This window comes from Pyrus communis, chromosome 1, assembly GCF_963583255.1.
Source record: "Pyrus communis chromosome 1, drPyrComm1.1, whole genome shotgun sequence".
In the NCBI taxonomy this organism is placed as follows: domain Eukaryota; kingdom Viridiplantae; phylum Streptophyta; class Magnoliopsida; order Rosales; family Rosaceae; genus Pyrus; species Pyrus communis.
In genome coordinates this window covers 4,666,494-4,683,052 of record NC_084803.1, presented here as the reverse complement: position 1 = coordinate 4,683,052, position 16,559 = coordinate 4,666,494, and the positions used below count along the sequence as shown (strand labels likewise).

The window sequence follows — 16,559 nt, the reverse complement described above, 5'->3', positions numbered from 1 at the left end:
TATACCTATTATCACCGTATTCTAACATGCACAATAATTTTCTTTTGTACTGCACAATGGTTTTTTGTTATTCTAACTGTTGTGTTCTAGTAATGCACAATGGTTTTTCGTTATTCTAATAGTGCATAATAATTTTCTTTTGTAATTAGGAGTTTATAGGTTTGTTGTTATGTTACTGTTAGTATCACACAATAATTTTCTGTAGTAACAAACGTGTGGGTTCGTGTTGGCCCGTCAGATCTGGTCATTTTTTTCTTGCTTTCATGATAAGGTGTCCATGCTTTTCGGTGTCCTTCTTTGGCTTTGGCTCTCTCTCCAGCTTTTCCACAAAAAAAGCTAGCCAGGAGGACAAATCTAATCAGAGGAGGGAGAATAATAGGATTCCTCCAATCGCAAAACTTGAATATGGGAACTACCCTCTGCCCTTTGCCATTTGCCCCTTTTCTTTTTCAAGATACGAATCATTTAAATATATACTTGTGATTTGTGAATGCTGTCGTAGTCTTTAGTTTCACTTTTTAGTCGTATACAACGTTGAAAAAACTCACACAATTCGACCTACCAAATCTATCTGAATGCATGCCAAGCCAAATAGGTGTGCCATGCCATTTCCCTATATATTGTATCCTTTTTGGCTCTTTCTTTTGGGGATTGTTCGTAGTTCCAATTTCCCAAATAGTATTATAACTATAAAACCTCACAAGTCCCACTTTCTGCCCAAATTTAATTTAACATTTGTTTGCCAAAATCTTGACAGCAGCACCAAATCCATTGAGAAACATTATGTACAGTGTCATCTCTAAACTTTCGAGAGTACTGTGCTATGGCACCACCTGTATTTCTCAGAGCCGTCCTAATTACGTACATTTCTTAGATGTATGTATGTATATAAGTACGTATGTTACACGTGTTGCATGAATGGGTGAAATAAAATTCCCAGCCCAGCATAGAATGATGAGTTTTTGGGTAATCTATATAATAACTGCGAGCAATCACGGACAGTTAATTTTTGGAGAGTAATTGAGCATAACACGTGTGATGGGTTATGCAGATATATACTTGATTCAGCTAGGAACAAACATTGCAGTCAATATGAATCATCACAATCACCTGCGTGTGCTTTTGATTTCATTTCATGTTGCATGAGGGCCCAAAAAGCATGGAGTTGTTGTTCTAGCAGTTTCATGTATGAATGGATGCTCTTCAGACATAATTTGCAGTACTTTATCATGTAAATTTAGAACAGCACGCGTGGAAGCAATTTTTTTTGCCCAGAAGGATTAATATGTATCTCGCTGGAAAAGCATGGCAACTGCACGCAGGGGATTTTATATTTAACCAACTCTTATCAAACCCTTAAAAAATACTATTTTGAAGTTGATGATTATTGAAGTGAGTAAGAAGCCCCAGGCATATCTGAATTCCATACGAATTACAGACCAAGATATTGTTGCCAAGGAATTAAGACCCAGGTATATCAACACTCCAAATGTGAATGCGGCTATATATATATAATTGAAATTAAAGCCATACATGACTGATATCCAAATAAATAAGGTTTCATATGTCAAGATTTGTCTGCCTGATGTGACTCACTTTCCTTCTCTTCCGTCAATTTATTTATCACTGATTTAAATGATCTAAAAGTGTGAATCCTACTTTGAAAAATTAAGGGTCTTATGAACAGTCGTACTATTTCTCATATTATTAATTGGTTTTATAGTATAGGATAGTACTAGGGAGTGTGAGACATCAATTTTCAAAAGCTGCAATATTATTTTAAGGCAAACATAAAATGCATTAAAATTAGTGAAAATGATCCATAGAAAATGTTCCAAAGACTGAAAAGTTAGGATTAGAGAAGTAATAACTATATTCAGTAACTCATATGAACACGTTGTGAACGTGTTTTCCATGCCAACATATAATTTTCTACAACTTTCGCAGCCACATAATCTTCTATAAATTAACCCAGAATATAATGTCACAAAGATGTTCATGTTGATAGATGGAAATGGTGAACATATATGCGACAATAGCAAAAATAAGATCTAATTACATTTTACACCTTTTAGGTTTAGGGTGATTTACAAATTAAGCTATGAGATTTAAAATTTTCACATTACTCAGAGGTTTTAAAACTGTATAAATTTATGTCTTTGTCTAAAGAATAAAGAATTAGTTGCTCAAATAAAGAATTGGGTGGACACATAAGCCACATTGTACTGACTTGACTTAAAAAACTCATCGATCGAATAAAGAATTAGTTGCTCAAATAGACATAAATTTAAATTGATACAATTACAAAACCTTATCGTGCAATCTGAGAAAACTGAACTCTCATAACTTATTTTATGGGTTTTTATCACAAATAGTCGCTAAAATTGACCTACTCCATCAAGATGGTCATTGAAATTGAAGTTCAATCAATATAGTCCCTAAAAATAGGTATCGCAAATCAATATGGTCATTCTGTTACTATTCCGTTAAAAAATTTGTTGTGTGCTAATATGACACATAACTGGGATCCCACGAATCTAATTAAATATTGCCATATGGATTAAAATATTTAAATAAATAAAAAAATTATTTTCATATAATTAAAAACTTTAAAAAAAAAAAAAAAAAAAAAAACAAGGACCATAGCACGACAAATCCAATTCCTACTCGGGTGGTGAATTCGCCGAGTTTTCGGACCTGGATAATGAAGGAAAGCGGCGAAACCAGGCCGAAAATCCTGACGAGCTTTTCGGATTGTTTAAGCGGAATCGAATTCGTCACCGAATTTGAGTTTATTCCGATTTTTTTTTTTTGTTCTCGGATTCAATCTCAATGGAGGTGTTGATGGAGCTCTGCGGCGTGATTGCGTAGCACCCGACGCAATTCACCGAGAAGCCATAACCACGTCTGCATATTGCTTAGCGGAAGAAGATGAAAGATCTTTTTTTTTTCTTCAAGTTTTTAATCATATGGAAATGATATTTGTTTTTCATTTAAATATTTTAATCCATATGGTAATATTTAATTGGACTTACGAGACCTAATTATGTGTCATATCAGTATATAACAAAATTTTTAATGGAATAGTGACGGAATTATCATGTTGATTTGCGATATTCATTTTCAAAATTACATTGATTGATTTTTAATTTCAAATATCATCTTAATCTTAATAGGATGAGTCAATTTCATACACCATTTATGATATTAAAAATATTAAAAAAATTAAAAAAAAGAGCCCTTTATGAAAATGCAAGTGAATTACCGTGAGAAATTTCATATACGTGCGTGGTGAAAAATGAAAAATCCAATCTGAATCTTTAAAAACTAAAAAAGTAGAAGATCGTTTTAGAAAGGCGACCCCAATTTAATTATTGTATTGAACAGATGTCATTCTCCCTTTTTTTTCTTTTTTTTTTTTGGAAAATACATATGTCATTCTCTTTGACGTATATGCGTGCGATAATTAATGCACCGTTGTAGAAAATGTTTAAGATTATGACCTTGACTCCGCGTAATCCCATTTCTCAATCATAGAGTTAAAATCTTCTGCATTTATTTTTGTGTAATTTTTTTATAACTTTCATAAATTTAATTTTTATTCATTTTTTAATCAAAAATTTACAATATGTCAATCGACGATAAAGAATAAAAAAAAGTTATATACAAAACAAATATAAAATTTTTGAATCCTATTAGCTTCCTTCAATCACGACAACATAAAAATTTCGTCAAAAAACATAAATCTGCTCCGACATGGTACCTAGGTAGGTTTCCATCATTCTGTACCTAACCCAATTAAGGCGTTCTATGATTCAAGTGAACCAAAAATTTTACTGTTTTTAAGGTTTTCTTTTGCTTAGTTAATTACATATATGCATGCAAGTGACTTGTTAACAACGAACACTCAAACCTTTTGTGTGTGTGGTTTTTTTTTTTTTTTTTTTGTCAAACCACTCAAACCCATTTTACCTACACATATTTTGTGGTAACTCAACTACAAATTAACCCAATTATTAATTTATTATGCATACTTCCCTCTAAATTTGTCGAGCTAATAATTGGAATTATTTGTGGGCCGTACCCTTGACGAAGTAGAGAAATTAGTTTATGTTTCCCACAATATCAACGGAGAATTGTTATTAGCACTTCAAAAATCACATTTTACACTTCAAACTTTTTATATTAGGAAAGACAAATACACTTGTGAGGAGTGTAGAATGAGATTTTTGAAGTGTCAATAACACTTCCCTATAAACGACATTGGTCTAACATTACTATCTACATAGAAAAACCTAGCTGCTAGCTAGCGTTAAGGAGTAGGATTCTCTCCTCTTCTATTTCCATCTCCTTTTCTTTCTACCTCTCTTATATTGTTTTTTGTCTTATTGTCTCTATAAAAAAATCAATATAAGATATTAACGTGGCTAAACCGTAACCGTTTAAATATGAGGGGAGGGAAGGGGAGAGAGATTAGGGGGGAGGGAAGGTGAGAGAGATTAAGAGGGGAGAGAATCCCTCTCCGAGAAAAACGAAGAAAACTTAATTCATTGTTGACTCGTATTTTAATTTGGTATATTTTTTTCAAACGATATATTTTGTTAGATTAGCCACTGATTGGGTTTGAACCCACAACCTCATGCAAAGGCTCACATTTCCACCATTGTGGTAAAAGGCCACTTGCATATTTTAATTTGGTATTGAAGTAGGCAAAAATCCTACTGCTTCTTCCATTTTTCTCTCCGTGTAATTTTTCTTATATTTTAACTATCTTCATCTCTTTGTATGCAATCGTTCTTTCTCTTTACCTTAGAGAGTCTTTGTGGTTGTGATCGTCATCTCATTTCGTCAAGCTTTTATAGCACAATTATAGCTTATTACTCAAACTTGAATCTTTGAGAGCTGACGGTTGCTCAAACTTGAGGCGGTGATTTTTGTGTTTCTTGTGATTTTGTTGGAGGCAACTCATAAATCATAACAATATTTCTTTGCTGAGAATTGTAAGATCATCAACGGATGGTGCCTTGACAATAGTTATACAACTTGTAAAGTTTAATCTGCGTGAGTGTTATGTCATTCGATCAAAGGTAAAGTTAGAGATTATATAGGTGTGGGCTAACTTATTTTTCTTGTACTATGAAGTGAAATTTAGGTTTATGGAGTAGACTGAATTTCTGTTTTGTGCAATATTAGTAATTTGTTTTTCATAAAATGCTTAATTTAACACCAAGTTTTTCATCTTTTTAAACTTGAGGTGCGTTAGAGCACAGGGCATCTACTAGCTGGCTTCGCCCTGGCATTCGATGCTGAGAAATTATATTATATTTATGATAAGTTTGTAATTAGGATAATGTAGGAATAATGAATTTGTAGATTATTTTTTGTAGATCACATGATTTGATAGTTGATGATTGGACTCTTTTTATAATGATATGAAGAAAAAAATCCACAAAAGATAGTCTAAAAATTTAGACTCTCTAGCCGTACCCTTGTAATTATAATGTGGTGTTTGTTGTAGCGTACATGATCTTGTAGTTACGTTTGGATATGTCTACCATATGTCTTCTAGATCATTCTTAATAAGCTTTCATTTGATCTTAAACAAATTAAAAAATATCTCAAAAGTTTATTTCTATAACTTACTAAAAATGATCAAGGCCCGGCCAATAATTTGCATCATGGTAACTAATATTTTCCGACATCCCAATTCATAAAAATGTATGCTCATGATCAACTGGATCGAGTGATGAGGACTGAGGAGGAAGATTGAGATGATTGATATGAAGTGGGTACTTTGTCGGTCAAAGAAAAAGAGGACATGCAAATTGTGATGGAGGTTGGGTCGCATGATAGGAGTGGGAACCCACGCAGTGGAAGAAGCGGTGGGAATCCATCATTAGCCAAGACAATGGTATCATTTGCACGTGTTGATGGACCACATTCACCTCCCTCAATTTCTTGTTATTTCACTCTCCCTCCCCTTACACAAAAACCAAACTGTAGCTTTAAACCCTATTTACTCTTTCCTCCACTTTGGTTGTCGTCAGATGTACTCGCACAAAATACATAATTGCGATTGAGTTGCGCTAACAACCGTGGTTTGTGTGGAAATTGTCAGATGTTGATGTTAACGAGTATACAATGTATTAACAACATAACAATAGTTTGTGTGAATAACTATTAGCAGTTGATGTTATCAACGATTATCAATCACTGGTAATCGGCATACGTATGTTATTAACAATCACTTGTAATTGGTTGTCAATAAATGAGTGACATGTAATTGGTTGTCAACTGTTGATTAAGTAAGTATACTTTACAACAACAGATAACAATACTTATGATCAGCGGTTGATAGGTGATTGGTTATCAGTTGTTAATTACAAAAGTATACAATGCATCAACTGATAGCAATTACTTGTAGCTCGACATTAACAGATCAGTGATTGTTGGTTGTTAAGTAAGTATACTTTTTGTTGATAAAACATACCTTACATCAACGATTAACAACATTGGTGATCGGACGTTGATGGAATGTGTAATTAGTTTGCCATGGTTTGGTACCCTCTCACTTTATTTTCTTATTCATATCTTTGTTACCATCAAATTGTACGTATGCTCGTAGAGTGACAGATAAAGGTCATCCTCATCTACCTTTTTGGCTAATGACCTGAGATTTTCTGTACTCTAGTCCTCATCTTGGTTGGAAGCCTTTTTAACTTGGAAATTGATGGAAAGGATATATAGCTTATCGGTCGAATTGCAAAATGTCACTGATCTTTCACTCCCTCTATTATACCAAATGTTAAAGTGAATTGGGGGAAGGCATCATTGTTTGGATTGAAATATATTCCCAACTAGATTTAGATGGGGCAACTTTATAGACTGAGCTCATGACTTTATGTTCTACAGTTTCATTCCTCTTTCTTTTTCATCTTCCTTTTCTTTTTCTTTTTTCAATTTAATTTTTCTCCCTTCAAGAAAGAAAGAAGGTAACAGCGTTATTTTTCGACGTACTCAGAATACGATCACATAACGTTATTATTTCGTTCTAATTAGAACACATAAATTTATTCTTTAATATTAATGTACTCTAAAAGTGAGATATGTCAACTTAATCGTTTTTCTATATTATAATACGTGAAATAATACATAACGTGACTTGTGTTTCTGGCATCTATATAAATTCGAAAGTTGAGAGGGGGTGAATGAAGGAGAAAATGGTGGTGTACATGTAAGGGAAAGTGGGTGCAAAATGGGTAGGGAAAGTGATGGAGTAAATGGATGACAGTCCAAACGTGAATTGATGGCACTGAAAGATCCTCACTATACAAACTTTTCTTTCTTTTTTCTTCTTATATTCTTCTTCCCACTTCCTTTTTCTTTTTCCTCCATTGTGTTTTTAACCTTTTAACCTTTTAACCTCTTCTTCTTTCTCTGCTGGCTTTGCGGTGGTGGTGTTTTGTACAAACTCAAAGAGTTAATATTACAGCTAGCTCTCTCTCTTGTAAAAGTCTAAAACGTACGTCCCTTTCTTCCTTTCATATTTTCTTTGTCATCTTCTTCTCCGTGGTGACTACTATTCTTGCATTGTCACAGTATTTTCTAACGCGTTTGAAATCAATGTTCCCTTAGACGTCCTCCAAATGCCACGTACCCCTCTTTGATAAGTTGAACAGATTTCACATGTGAGCACAGGCTAAACTAGGGCAAAAGTGAAATTAGGGTTTTGTTTGTATCATATCAACCTACCATGTATGTTGTGTATTATATATCCAATTTCACTTTGCGCGGGATGCTGCGAGCCATTGACAGGTGAGATTTATTGTGGAATCTGTAAAGGAATGATATATATGTCATTACGCGTCCACACATAATTGATGTTAGTATACCCCTTTTATGTTTAACATAGAAAAATTAGTATTATTATCGAAAAGAGATACGATCATATGAAAGAACTTTTGTTCATAGTCTATTTTTGATGTGAAGGTCCACAATTTAGTAGTTAAAAATATTTATCTCTATATATATAAGAAGTCTCAGTTTTCCGGATAAAAATTATTTATTCTATGTGATCCTTTATTATACTGTAGTTCATATTTCGTACTATTCGCATCCTATACATCATAGTGAATTAGGGAGGAGGGTAATTAAATCGTATAAGTTTTTGTGGCGTAGCACAATTTTACAGAAATGAAGGGAGATTAATTCACTTTTACGGAACTAAATAGAGATTTATTCAAATGAATTTTTTATACAACGATATATTTATATTAAGTGGTGTTAGATTCCGACTAAAGAGGTACAATGAACCAACCATTATAAAAAATGGCAAGTGGCACTTACCATAGTGGGGGAAAGAAGTTGAGCCCTTGCATGACGGCGTAGATTCGAACCTCGTTGGTGGCTAGTCTAACATCTAATCTAACAAATATATCGTTTGACTAAAAAACAAAAAAAAAAAACCATTATAAAAATTGGTATCCCTTACAAGTTGTTGGTAAAAGTTTCTTCCTTAATATTCTATGGTTATGGTCACTTAGTACTACGGTTTAGTGGTATTTCTCTTCACTTATAAGTGAGAGATCTTAGGTTCACTTCTCGCCAAAAATAGATTTGAACTACATTATTGTTAGCTCATTATGAGGTTAGGCCCACCCCCTCTCCTTAATGTAGATAATATTGTTTGTTAAAAAAAAAAAAAATTCAGTGGTTATGTTTTGATTTTTAGGGGATCCCTTCATATTTTGATGAAGGTTTTGTGTGACAAATAATAATAATAATAAAGGAGTTTAACTGGGCCTCAAATACAGTCATTGGGTCGAGGGCCATGCCCAAATCAGTACATGGGTTTGTTTGTTTAACTCCTCGGCTCTGCTTTTGAAAGCCACTTTTCGATTTACACCCGATTGCGTGGTTGAGCTTAATCGATCGGGTCACTATTTCAGGTTTCAATTCATGATTTTTATTTATTTGTTCCAACAAAAGCTGGATTTACAAAATTGCATCTTCATTTTTAAGTCATTTCAATTTAATAATTATCTATATCATTCAATATGTTAATTAGAACGATACGTTAGGCTAGGATAACGCAATTGCAACATGCTCGCCCCCGTCAACCAAGTTGGAATTCTATCCCTAATGTTATGGTAGAATTTTTTTTTTTTTTGAACAAATAATATAATCCACACTAAGAGGGTGAGAGAGTAGTCTAAGTCTTACAATAGGTTAGCAATAATATGATTCAAATTTGCTTTTGGCAATAATCGAACATAAAACCTTTAACTCACAGGTAAAGAAGAATATCACTTGACTATAGTACTAAGTGGCTAACTATATAATATAGTAGAATTAGAGTTGCTTGATCGTTGACATATGTGGTTATATCAGGGTGTATGATATTCAAAGTTGGGTAGTACGTAGTAAGAAATATTGACAAAGAGGTAAAGATTAATGTAGAAGCCTACTATTGCTTTTACGTACATAGATCGCCACTAATACATGGCACATGCATTGTTTCTGCATTTACTTTTGGGAATTGAATCTTGTGTAGTGAGATGAAACAAATAAATGAAATAGCTACTGCAAAAGTAAAATAAATATATCTATAAACTAGTGTTTAGATCTTACCATATCGAGTTATTTTCTTAGAACAAGTGTAGATTGTTGAAAGCAATCGTTAAATTTCATCAATATATGCAACAAAAGTTGTTAAGAGTGTAAATCGATCATTTTTCAGCTTGTTCAACTATGTGGCAGACTTAACGGTCTCACATTATCTTCCATCACTTATTAAGAATCAGCCATTTGTTAAATGATGAACACTCATTTTTACCTAAAACCTTTTACTATATTTTAGGATCTAATATTTTTTTAAAGTTTTTAACCATTAGACCAGTGAAATATAAATTAACTAAGAACCAACAACTAAATTATTTAAAATATAAAATACTCCAAAGCACCATTTTCGTGAGTTAAAAGATGTCAAAGTTATTTGCAAATTCAAAGTATTTGTCAGCTAGGTTGACAAGATGCCAGTTTGTATTGTTGTTCTACACATACAACAAACTGTCGAGCTCTGGTGCTCTGTCTTATCCTAATATGCCTTGATTCACCCTCCAGACATACGTTTGAGTGGCAAACAACAGTTCAGATTTTATCTCAAATAATAATTATAAATGATATTCTGATTCTAGCTTTTTAACTGCTAGTAAAGATTTTTAACTGTAAGTTTAGAATTTTTAACAGCTCACATGGTGAAAGCCATCTGTATGAAGTATAACTCATTCAACATGTTTATACCTCATAAGTAATTAAAAAAAAAAAGGAAAATTTGAAATAAATCTAATTTTATAGACCATCTTTTAAAATATGTTTAATTTTTAATGATTTTTAACTTTTGAAATAGGTTTAATTTTTAGTTACTTTGGACCCATATCAAAAAACTTCTTAAAAAAAAAAAAAAAAAAAGGTGTGTCCTCAATCCTTATACTTGTTAGCTAGTGTGTGTATGTTGATTGCCCTGAATGATAAGGAGAGGTTGATGGTTACTGATATATATATATATATATATATATATATGTATATATATATATCTATGTATATATATATGCCGATTCTTCTTTTGAGTTCTAGTGTTGATGCTTTGGCATTTAGCATCTATCCCTCTCTTGGAGGTCATTTTCTGTAGTTTAGATATTGCTCAACTGCTATACAACTGCTACCACTAACTTGCATTATTGTCATTAGCTAGTTTTGATAAGTAACTTTCCAACACTATTTCCTCCTTTATTTTCATTTAATTTAAAGATAAAAAATAAATATGAGGTTTTTAGATGAGGAAGAGGCTAAAAATAAATATGAGGTTTTTAGATGAGGAAGAGGCTATCTGACTGCAATATTTTTTTTATAGGAACATGATACATACACACCTTTTTACCCTCATACAAACTGGTTCTAGTTTTTTACACATTCGTGTATCTCATGTGTATAAAAAAAAAAAAAAAACAATCGTGAAAAACTAAAAATGTGTGTGAAAATCATTTATTTATATATAAACAATCGGAAATTACATCTTTTCTTTAATAAATTTTGTAATTAGTACACTTATCTAACTCTTGTCCATCTCAAAATGTTTCTTTAAAAAACATTTCGGCTTAATTAAAACATTTCTAACTGTTTTTGTTGCCCACATAAACACTTTTAAATATTATTTAAAAAACTCATATTATCTCTAATTAATTTTAATTATTATAAAACTACTTCCAAATTCATCAGGACACGAGGTTGTGATCGATATTTCGTTTGAGCTTTGGAAAAGTCTGTTCATTTGTAGACCACGCGTCCGTCTTAGCTTTTGTTGGTGGGGAAGCACTACCTGCTTTTGCCACATAGCTGTATTACTCTATCCACAAAAGATTCTCTTCATATCTTTCGGATTCAATTAGGTCTGGTTTTTTACTTGTGAATGAAGATGACAACCTGGCTACAATAAGCGACACCCTGGTATGAGAAACTCTATCAAAAAATTTCTTCATGTCTTAAGTTAAAATGCAGAAAATCCAAATGGTAGAGATATATTCTGCTCACAAGAATGATTTGCATAGAACGAATTCATAGCAACTTAGAGTTCTAAACAATGTAAGTTGCTCTCGTTTGTAACAGGTAAAAACATCATTCTCTCCTTGCTTAAAATGTGGATAAATTTGAACACAATGCTGTTGTTTTGAGTGAGAAGCAAACTAAAGTGTGTTCTTATTTTAGAAATTAATTAATGTGGGTTTTATGGATTAAAAAAAAAGCATGTTATATTGTTATCTGTAAAGGAGAGTTTGTCCGCTATCCATACACGGAAAGGGATTCTCTCTAGATTCCTTCCACCAAATCTACAAATCCGAATTCTTGAAATTTGATCCAACGGTTGAAGTTATTTTAACTTTTAAAAGAGCCCCTATTTTTAGTTGTTTGATCAATTTCTAAATGTCTGGATTTGTGGATTTGGTGGAAAGGATTCAGAGATGATCCCTTTCCCCTATACACGCCACTGAAATGCTTTCTTTTCAATAAAGTCAAGATATATGCTGAGGCATTTCTAAAGACAAAAAGGGTACGTCTAGTCATGAAGACATAAATTCAACTCCTCATAATAGAAGGGAAAAGAATAAAAAAAAAAAAAAAAATTACATGAAAATAAGAGGGGACATATCTAGAAACAGGTAAAAAAGGGGGACATGAAACCTAATCTCTCTAAAATTGGACCTAATTGTCTAAACCTCAAAACAGAACAAGCAACATCACAAATTTAAAAAATAAAAAAATAATAAAAATAAAGGAAAGTATGACATACATGTATGCCGAGATGTACATTAATTTGAAAAACGGAAGTTAGAAAAGCCAACATAGTCTGAAAAACAAAACAACACGAACTGTCATCGGAGGGAAATCAAACCATACCAAAGTTGGAGAAGACAAGCCCATATAATTGGCTTGTCTTGAATCCTTGATTAATTGGCTGTTTGAAACTTAATATATATCTATTATGAATAACCACTTTAATGCCGGAATACCATTAATTCTTATGAGACATTTGACGAATTATGTTACCCTATAGTTCATTTTGTATATGCATTTCCGATTAACACTAGGGCAACATAACACGAGCATCTCTTATCACCAAACTATGGTACTTGAAGCGCAAACTGCAATTAATTATCATGTTATTCCTTAAGAACTTAGTATTTGTTTTTGTCATATCTTTTGACTAAGACATCATGCCGCAATCCGCAAATAAATAACTACCCAAAAGCATCTGTGATTAATAAAATTGGTGAACTTTGATTCCCTGATAAAAAAGCATATGCTAACCTAAAAACAAATAAAGAAAGTTGAAGCATGGATATTTCTTGGAAGTCATAAGGTATTTTCATTACTAAGAACAATTTAATCATTTGGCTAAAAGACAACTAAAGCAGATTTGTGGTATTGCATTAGCAAATTAAGATGATGAACTATTGGCCCAGCAAGATCCATAAACACCGCGGATTAAATTTAATTCTAATAAGAAAATGAAAAACAAAGAGAAAGTCAAAATTTGATTGGAGACAGTTAGGAGCAGCCGCAGATTTTGGCAAACAAATTAAGCAGAGAAAAGGAAATCATCTATACACTCATAACTCAGTTTTTGGTCCCCAATGCAGATCACATGGTCAAGAAAACTTGAATGCGTACCCAACCACGTTATTTGTTGGACACCATTTACTATGAAATCTCCAATATTTTGATTTTAATTGATATTACATTTCATTTAGTGTGAAAATTGTTCTAATCAAATAGTTGTACAAAAATTTTGCTCTCCATGGTCATACACCAAGGTTTGATTAAAGAATAATGATAATTAGGGATGGAAAACAAAAAAAACCAAAAAACTAAAACTAAGTCGATCATACCAATAATGAACCGATAAACCGAAACATTCAATACAAGTAATATCACACGTTTGTTTGTTTCGTAAGATTGAATTGAACCGAATTAAATATTGTATTTGAATTTAATTATATATATAATATATAAGATTATAAATTGTTATAGCTGTTGGATTGGTTGAGATTTAATCTCAACCTTTGATTTGAACTCAACTCTTTCTCGACCTCGCCTCATTCATTTATGTCTCGACTCCTTTCCCCACCTCTATCTCTCGAAAATCTCTCCTCCGCCCCTAATTCTCTGTCGGAAGAATCTCAACTCCGGCCACACCACACACCAACTCTCTATTTCAAAACTCCTTTCTGACTCTCTTATCTCTCGACTTATGTCTTGTTTCACTCCAACTACTACACTACACAAGATAAGAAATTTCACCTTGATCTATCAAATCTAATTCGGGTTTTGATTTGAGATTCTGAAACGGGGATTAGGTTTTAAAATTTTGATTTTGATTTTGGATTAAAATTAAGGATTTTGATTTTGATTTCGTTTTGGGATTCTGATTTAAATTAAAATTAAGGGGTTTTGATTTCGATTTCGATTTCGGATTCTACAATAGAAATTAGGGTTTTAATTTTGATTTTGAATTAAAATGAGGGGATTTGGGATTCTGATTTTGATTAAAATTAGGGAATTCTGATTCCAAATTTTTAAATTAGGGATTCAGACCGCCAAATTTCGATCTAGACTAAAAAACGAGATAAAATTAGAAGCCCAACAAGTTCGGCTTGAAGGCCCATTATTGATCTCGAACAAAAAATCGAAACTATTTATGTATTAAAAAATTTCGAGTAAATTGAAAATATCTTGGTTTCGATTTTTGACCCTTTTCCCGAACCGTTGGGTTCGGTTTCCGAACTGAAACCACCCTGATGATACCACAAGTCTAATCAGCCCTACCACTAAAACAAAAGCAGAAGAAGTAAAATAAATAGATATTTTATCCTTTTTCTAAGAGGATCACCGCCCACCGTCCATCGCAACGTATCAACCTTTATTAAACAAAACATGTCGTAAACTTCCATTATAGTACGGAGTCTCTATTCGTCTAATGACAGTGACAACTGACAACCTCTCTGATTGAAGGACCATCTTCGATTTCTCCTTCCATCATACTTTTACACCACAAGCACGTCATCACCTACCCGTCCTTGGTGCCCCAGCTCTTCCTTATCTCCTTATCTTCTTCCATTTGTTCGGCAATTCCATGGTCGGAAAAAATAATCTTCGTACTGAAGCACGCTTGCATAAAATAACCGCAAGTAAACATAACGAATATTTCTTTAATTCAACTTCTGTTTCGTTGCACTGACTTGTAGTATATAACATTGATATTATCGATATATGGATCGATAGGATAGTTACGGTGAAAAACTTCTCAACTGAGAACCCCTAGTGCCCAGCAAACAACATGCAAAGCCGATGACCATTCTAGGCTTAGCCACCGTATCCACAACCAACAAAAATCTTCCCCAAACACAAGTAAAGATTAGCAACCAACGAATTGAGGCATATCTTAATCGATTCAATTCCACAAAAAGTAAATATCATTTGGGTACAAGTGAAACAGTAACACCACGTAATACTACAATTCCGTCGCAAAAGCCATAAAATTCAAAGACTATAATTTCAAGAAAAAAAACATTACTGATTACCCTTCGGTTGGTTTGTCGTTACAATTGAGAAACTATATCAAATTACCAATCGAAACGGAATTCTTGTGATTCCATTTCCCGATCGGACCCAATAATACCTTCTCTGTATTTTCACTTTATTGCACACCTAAATACCTACTCATAACAATAAACAGCTGGTGATCGGTCGGCCTTCTCAATTAACTTTCATCGGAGTTTTCTGGGTCTGGGTACTCATTTAAGTCGGGCTTCAAAGAGCCACCCCGGCTCAACGTTGTTTTGGACTGCGACGTCGGCGATGCGCGGAGAGCGGTTTGAACAGCGTCGACCTTAGCCCCGACCTCCGTAGCCTTCTTCCGTATCGAAGCCGCCGACATGTCGTGGAGCTGCTGGCCGTCGTCTTGGAATACAAGTTCCGGGAAGTTGAGGCGGGCCGAAGGGCCTCGAAGACAGAAAACGGCGGTGTCGTAAGCTCGGGCGGCAGCCATGGGGGTCGTGTAGGAGCCGAGCCAAATTCGAGAGCGCTTGTTGGGTTCTCGAATCTCCGCCACCCACTTCCCCCACTTCCTCATCCGTATTCCTCTGTATTGCTTTTCTTGGCGGTGATCGGGATGCTTGCGCTTCTCCATGCTCGTGGACGTTGAGGAAGAAGACGACGAAGAGCAGCAGTAATCGCCTTCCATGGCAAGAAACTAAACTATCTAAAATATGAAAATATATATAAATCCGACCCCCTGGATTTTCTGGTGCCGTTGTGATTATTTCAAAAGCTATATCTCCTAAGATTGTATAATATTTCAGGGGGAATTTATACAAACAGATAGAGGGGGTTAATTTTCGCACTTGGCTGCTAGTCTGTCGTCAGGGCAGGGCCGCCACGTTGATGTATCTTGAAGATAAATCCAAAAATGGCCGACATATTCTATGAACTCTTTCCCCCACCCTTCTCGCTTCTGCGCCCTCTATCTCCCTCTAAACACAGCGTTTCATGCTTTTATCTTCATCTTTCTTCTTCTTTTAGGGTGTCTGAAAGGCATTTTGTAGTTTATTTAACGAATATGGGACCGACATAAGCAGTTTTATGGGTATGGGAAAGCCGACGTGGGTGGATGTTTGCACTTGCACGCAATCCACTTAGCAGTACTAAAAAATCTAAAAAAAATCAAATGAAATTGTTGCTAAGATTCGTTTGTTAAGGAGCTAGATCCCCTCGTGAGCTTAGGATACTAAGCTTTTTTAGCAAAAGATCTGAACCATTGAAATTTGATCTAACGGTTGTAATTATTATAATTTTTAGAGAGGCTTCTTGTTTATAACCGTTGAATCAAATTTCAACGGTCCATATTCTTTGCTCAAGAGGAGATCCGGTTCCGTTTGTTAAAATGAAGAAATTATGAGTTCTACCAAAATGTCGCATTTGATGTTATTAATTCACGAGTAATA

The 16,559-nt window shown here is 33.8% G+C and overlaps 1 protein-coding gene across 1 annotated transcript; it reads right to left on the bottom strand.

Annotated features, from left to right (window-relative positions):
• Positions 1-14,989: 14,989 nt before the first annotated feature.
• Positions 14,990-16,139, bottom strand: LOC137742620 (ethylene-responsive transcription factor ERF011-like). The gene has a single exon (XM_068482534.1). The coding sequence runs from the start codon at positions 15,797-15,799 to the stop codon at positions 15,317-15,319; it is 483 nt and encodes a 160-aa protein (XP_068338635.1). The 5' UTR covers positions 15,800-16,139; the 3' UTR covers positions 14,990-15,316.
• Positions 16,140-16,559: the final 420 nt, after the last annotated feature.

Bases quoted from the DNA above. Each gene is read 5' to 3' on its own strand.
- LOC137742620 (XM_068482534.1), bottom strand. From the start codon at position 15,799: ATGGAAGGCGATTACTGCTGCTCTTCGTCGTCTTCTTCCTCAACGTCC.